General features: G+C 53.0%; 1 protein-coding gene across 1 annotated transcript in view; it reads left to right on the top strand.

The window, feature by feature from the left end:
- Positions 1-6000, top strand: part of SH3PXD2B (SH3 and PX domains 2B) — a gene marked incomplete at both ends in the record, with an annotated part of 57434 nt that overhangs the window by 33366 nt on the left and 18068 nt on the right. Inside the window, one exon of the mRNA XM_010153582.1 lies at positions 637-728. Within this exon, the coding sequence (XP_010151884.1) occupies positions 637-728 (92 nt within the window). The remainder of the gene's footprint in view (positions 1-636; positions 729-6000) is intronic.

Consider the following 6000-nt stretch of genomic DNA (forward strand, 5'->3'; position numbering starts at 1 on the left):
AGCAGAGGCAGCTTATAGCTCCTGCCATTCCACAGCACGCGTAGCAGCCTTCCAGCCTTTGCCCTGATGAGCTGGTGTCCACACTTCTGCCTCCTGTTTCGTCTCTCCCTGCCTCTTCCCGAGCTGCTGTTGCCCAGCAGAGCATTTTTGGGATGTGCTAGCCAGGGCTGATGGCACTGAGAGTCTGACACATGTAAACTTCCCAGCCTTCCCCAAGGATGACAACGGCTTCATGCCCACAGCATGGCTGGGAAACAGTCCTGCCGTGGCCGGGAGGCTGGATGCTGGGACCAACATCCCACGTGGCTCTTACTTTAGGGGGGCACATCTGGCCACAAGGCTGGAGCTGGGCTAAGCAGAGCCCGGCATTCTCTGCTTATTCTCCTTTAGACTTTGGTTGTAGCTGGGGTGGGTGGTGGGTGTACCTGAGGGCTCTCTGGGTATTGCTCCACTCTGGTGTGTGTTTACAGTAGCTCTCCTCAGTGCCTGGCTCTGTGCTCCTGTGTGCTGGGAACCAGATGGATGCTGAGCTCAGTGCCATAACCCAGTCCCCTGCACTCTGAGGACCTGTCCCCACTCGGCTCCTTGCTCAGTCTTGGTGCTTTCCCATCACCAGTGTCTCTGTTTTATCCACAGGCTCTGATCCAGCTGCCTCCCTACATCTCCCAGTGCGAGGAGGTCCTCCAGTTCTTTGAGACACGACCTGATGACTTGACACCCCCCAAAGAGTAAGTTGGTTTGGTGGCCGCTGCCATTGGGGTTGTGCTGAGACACGAACTGCCTTGAACTTGCTGGTATCCATAAGAGTCTGACATTCACCAACAGTTCCCCCCACGAGTCACAGATCTGGCATTTGGAGGTTTTCTTGGAGAGGGAATGGGGGTTGTGCAGCTTGAGGTGGACACCTCTGCTCACTCAGCTGGCTCCTGGCATAGCCTTCTCCAGCGCAGAAGTGGAAACACTTCTCTGGGACCCCATGAAGTGTTGATCTCCACCTTCTGCTTGCAAATGTTGGTTTCAGCAACATGGTCAGTCTGAAAAGCCTCATTTCACATGGTTACTAACAACCTCTGCCTTGTTTGAAAGGCTAGCTCCATCCGTAACAGCACTCCGGAACCTTTCCATACAAAACAAGGAACGTTTGCAAGGAATCTCGCGTGCCTTACGCAACTCTGTGTGGTTATAAGTCTTGTGACTATGAGCTACTTTGGCCAGGAGCCACCCATCTCTTACTAATCACAAGCAGCATAAATCTGAGCAGCCGCCTCCATCTCCTGCTATGCCGTTCTCTCTTTTTATGCTGCATGTGACACGATGCACGGCTCTACCAAGGGTTGAGCAATGGAGGAGGCTTGATTAATTGTGAGAGGAAGGCAGTAAATTGATTTGACATCATTCTGTATTGGAAGGGTGTGAAGGTAGATAAAGGAATTTTGTTTTTCTCCTCTGAGCAGCAACACTGAGCCTTTCAGGTCTCCAGCTAAGTATTATGTGTCTGTGGACTATCTATTCATCCTGGGTTTTTGATTGTTTTCATTCCCTCTTTTAATTCACCCTTCCCCCCATTCCTCCTTTCACCCTTTGGCTCCTGTCTCTGCTTGGCCTGTCATCATTCCTCCTGCAGCTCGTGGTCACTTGATGAGATTGGTCTGAGGGCCCCGGAGCCCATTAACTAATTGCTTGCTGTCGGCTGGCGCTCTCATCCGTCCTGCCCTGCTATTGCTCACCACTTAACCTGCCACCCCAGTGCTCATCCCTCAGCGAAGGCAGCAGCTCAGGGGCAAGCAAGAGGCACGAGGAAAAGATGACCTGGCAAGGGCATTGGGTGGGGGTTTATCACAAGTGTTAACAGCCCCTGGGGATATTTTGGGAAGTGGGGGGCTTCTTGTGCATGAATCTTGGAGCCCTGCGTGAGAGGGTGGTGAGCTGTGTTGCAGGGGGAGTCACTTATTGAACCTGCTTGTAGCTGAGGCACCATCACACATGTGGATTGAAGGGCAGCTTCACTCTTGCACCCGGTTTCCTCACCTTTATTCTTTCGTGTAGACTGAGCCAGGTATCAGGCAGGGTGGGGGCCGTGGCCAGAACAAGGAGCGCATTCAGATGTGGAGGCCTTTGGGTGCTGGGTGTCAGCCTCAGAGCAGTGCAGCTCTGCTATGTTTGAAGCTGTAGCTCCTGGCTATCCAGCCATGTCCCTCATCATCTCCCTGGTTTGTGTCCACAGACAAGGGGAGTGAAGGCACCAGCCCAAATCCCAATCCCAATCATGTGCTTGTGTTGGGGTGTCCATCCTTAGGTACATCCCGCAGTGTCCTATGGGACTGCTGAGCAGCTCCCGGGTGCAAAATTGCACTCACTGCAGAATTGCTATGTGTTTGGGAGTGTTTGGCCGTTGCAGTGCTCGGTGGGCAAGTGAGTGATGCACCACTGAAACTGGCAGTGGGCCGCGCTCCCTCCGCTCCCTGCTCCTCTCAGGGGAGGAGAGGTGAGCTTGCAGAATGCAGAAGGACTTTGCGGGTGACTCCTGTCCGTTTGCCTCCAGCAGTGAAATGCTATAGCATCTCAAGGACGTCTCTGTTGAGTTTCCTATCCCAGCCTGAATGCCAGAGGGGTATTTATTAGCTACAATTCAAAATGCTAATTAATAAACGTCCTTGACTCTCTCCTCTGGAGAGATTGGTGGGAGCCCTTTCCCGAGCCCCGAGTGCTGGCAGGCCGCCAGCTTACCAATAACGAGATGAGGGCTGTGATAGACGGCTGGGCTGGATCAGACGTGATGGCGTGTCTGGGGTTTGGCCGGATGTCATCATTCATCCAGCAGATAAATACTTTTCTCCGGGAATTTGAAAGGCAGCCAGGCCATGAACGGAGTGAAAGAAAAGAAGGCAGCTTTTTATGCTGGTGGCTGAAAGGCGGGAATGAGGGAGGGAAAAAGGACTGGTCAGCATGCCTGGTGCCAAGCCAAACAGCTGCTGTCATGGCACTGTGGCCGGGACCCTTCCTGCTCCCCATCTCTCACCCTTGGCTTCCCTGACTGACACCTTGGATTGCAGCACACCCATGGGAATGGCAGCTGGTGGCAGTGGAGGGGACATGCCCTTTAGTGCTGTTGGATGCACCCTCTTCTTGATTTTTTTCTGGGACACAGGTAGAGGATCCACCTAACTCGCATCACCTCAAAATGCGAAAGCACTTTCAGGGACCACAGTTGACTGCAGTCTATATAACTCCAAGTTTGACAGCAAAGGATGAATTTAGTCCTTGGATCTGGCAGTGTCTGGGAATGGAAAGAGGAGGTTGGACAACCCATACATCTATCTCCAGGCCCCTGTGGTGTCTGCTTTCCCCAGCGCTGGAGCTCTTCCTGGGCTGAGGCAGGACTTTCCTTCTGCTTTCCTCCAGCGCAGCTCCCTTTGCCAGTGTTAGGAGTGCTAACAAAACCAGGTCACTGCTGGCTACCAGGCCTGCAGCCTGTGTTCCTCGGCCCTTCTCTATCTCTCACCTGCCCTATGAGCCCCAGCCCCGCTGCTGGCCTGTGCAAAGGGAGATCAAGCGGATAAGGACTGAACGGAGAGGGAAGCAGGCAGATCCTGATGCTGTGTGTCCCTTTTTCCCCCATGGTGTCCAGTTGGACAGCAAATCACAGCTGAAAGCAGAGCTGAGACGAGTCTCCAGCAGTCGGGAGGTGGGAAGGGGAGGTGAAGCCCTTCCTCCATCCCCTCCACACACACCTGCCAACTTTCCAGCATCCTCCTGTCCAGAGGGACCACTTCAAACAGGAGCATAGATTGAGGTTGTGGTGTTTTCACTGGCAGTGATGATCAGTGGCTTTTGTGACGTAGATCCCTGTCCAGCAAGCTCTAGATTGAGAAAATTGAACTGCTTCCACCTCACAGGGCTGCCTGGTGGTGGGTCGGAGTGGGGCTGTGCATTTGGGAAGAGGTGACTCCACAGAGCAGTGGTGGGAGGCAGAGGGAGAAGATAAATGATTATGGAAAGAGAAATCCTGTGGAAAGTTAGCAATCTGCGGGGATGTGGGAATTTTCTTCCTGGTGTTGGATGGAAGCCCTATGAAAACTGTAGTTTCAAAGGAGACAAATCATCAAATTCCTGCTCCCCGCATACCCCAGCAGGTCTGACCAGCAGCAGGATGCTTGGCTGTTGATGTGGGAAGTTGCTGTGTGCACCCCTTTTACCTCCCATCCCCCCTTTTTCAGTTTAAAGCCGTTTTTAGCCACAGAGTTTCTGGAATAAGGCAAGGGGAAGTCTGAACAGTTGGGCACAAAGCCACTGCTGAGTCAAGACATTCAGCTGCTGACTCTCCTCACCAGCTGAATTTCCTCAGGTTAACTCCATAGTGAAGCAAGATTCTAAGTGGGTATTTAATAATTGTCCTCAGTGTCCAAGCAGGGCACCCAGGGGAAGGAGCCATCATCATGCTGCTCCCTAGGGGAAGCAGCTGTTCCAAGGGAGCTGCTGTTTGGAGATGCACTTGGTCAGGAGAAGCCTCTTTCATTAAAAGCTTCTTTCACTTTTCTTTTTGGTAGCTGAGCATCCCACCATATATAAGAAACTTAAAGTTGTTGTTTTGAACCTTTTAGCATATGAACCTGATTTTTCTTTTTTCCAGTGGAGGCATCTGTAGAGCAAATTTACCATCTCTTAATGTGCTTAAAACATGTTCTCGAGCACGCCTCCTCACCCCCTCTGAAGGCTGTGGATTCACAGTTTGAAAGCTACTGGTTTCAGGAGGTCCTGATGTCTTTTAAAGGTGTAAATTCCTCTTCTCTAAAGTATCCTCATCCTTACGTGCTGAGTCTGTCAGCCCAGCAGGTCTCCTGAAAAGGGAGGGCAGGGCCAGAAGGCTGGCGTGGGCTCCCTGGACAGCATGCGGAGGCTTAGTGTGGGATTGGGATGGGCAGCAGTCCCAGCACCTGGACTCTCTGAAGGCTTGTTAGGGGCTCATGACCTCCAGAAGAGCAGATGATAACGGAGACTGCGGCACCTGGGATTGCATCTGTGTCTCTGGAGACCCCAGCTGGGGGTTTGGCCAGTGAACTTCAGCTGCCGCTTCTCCCTGCTTACGGAGCTCTCAACCACTACCACCCAAATAGGTGTACTGGGACCAACACTTTCTGCCTGCTGGGTGGGCTGTGGGGTGGTGGGAACCAGAGAACACCCCACGTCTGACTCGCCTTGTCTGCAGATGGATGAGAAACCTCTTCCTGCTGCCGCTAAGCAAACATCCTCCAGGACAGGCATTATGCACATCGCTTGGGCTGTGGCTTCCTAGCTGAACTGACCTTCAAGGCTGTTGGCGTGAAGCGAGAGTGGGTGGCTTTCCCCGACGCCGTCCTGGACAGTGGTGTGGTTGCGGGACTCTGCTGTGCTTTAGAAGGTGGCCTCTGGGGCTTGTTCCCCCCTGGCAGGACAGCACCCCAGGCAGGCAGGGGTTGTCCCTCAGGTCTTGATCTGCTAATGCAGATCCCGCCCTCAGCTGTGGGTCCCAGCCCCAGCTTCTTGGTGGCCATAGCCTCTGCTGCCACAGTTTGTGGTTATACACCCCAAAACCATTGAAAACAGAGAGAGGAAGCACTGAGGAACTACATTTTCATTCCAGTGATGTCTCCCAGCTCTGGCATTGAGCTGTAGGCAGGTGCAGAGCCTCCCTGAGGATTTTGATCCAATGGGAAGCATGCTCAGGGCCAGGGTCCCTCCACAGTGGTCTGGAGCCCTCCTGGCATTTGCCACCACACAGCAGGAGCTGGAGAGATTCATTTGTACTCTCAGCAGAAGTTTCTCAGCAGTTTTCATACCCCAGGCAGAGGGGCTGGGGTATGACCCTCCTTCTCATAGCTTACTAGAGAATGGCTCCTTTTCTCCTTTCTCCCACAAGCCTGGCATTCCAGAGCTCTTTGTTCCCTTGGGACAGCTTTGCAATATTATTTTCTTCCTTCCTTTATGTACGTGCGGGCACCCTCTCAGCTCACATCCCCAGCT

The sequence above is a fragment of the Eurypyga helias genome, unplaced genomic scaffold, assembly GCF_000690775.1.
Source record: "Eurypyga helias isolate BGI_N326 unplaced genomic scaffold, ASM69077v1 scaffold16776, whole genome shotgun sequence".
NCBI lineage: Eukaryota > Metazoa > Chordata > Aves > Eurypygiformes > Eurypygidae > Eurypyga > Eurypyga helias.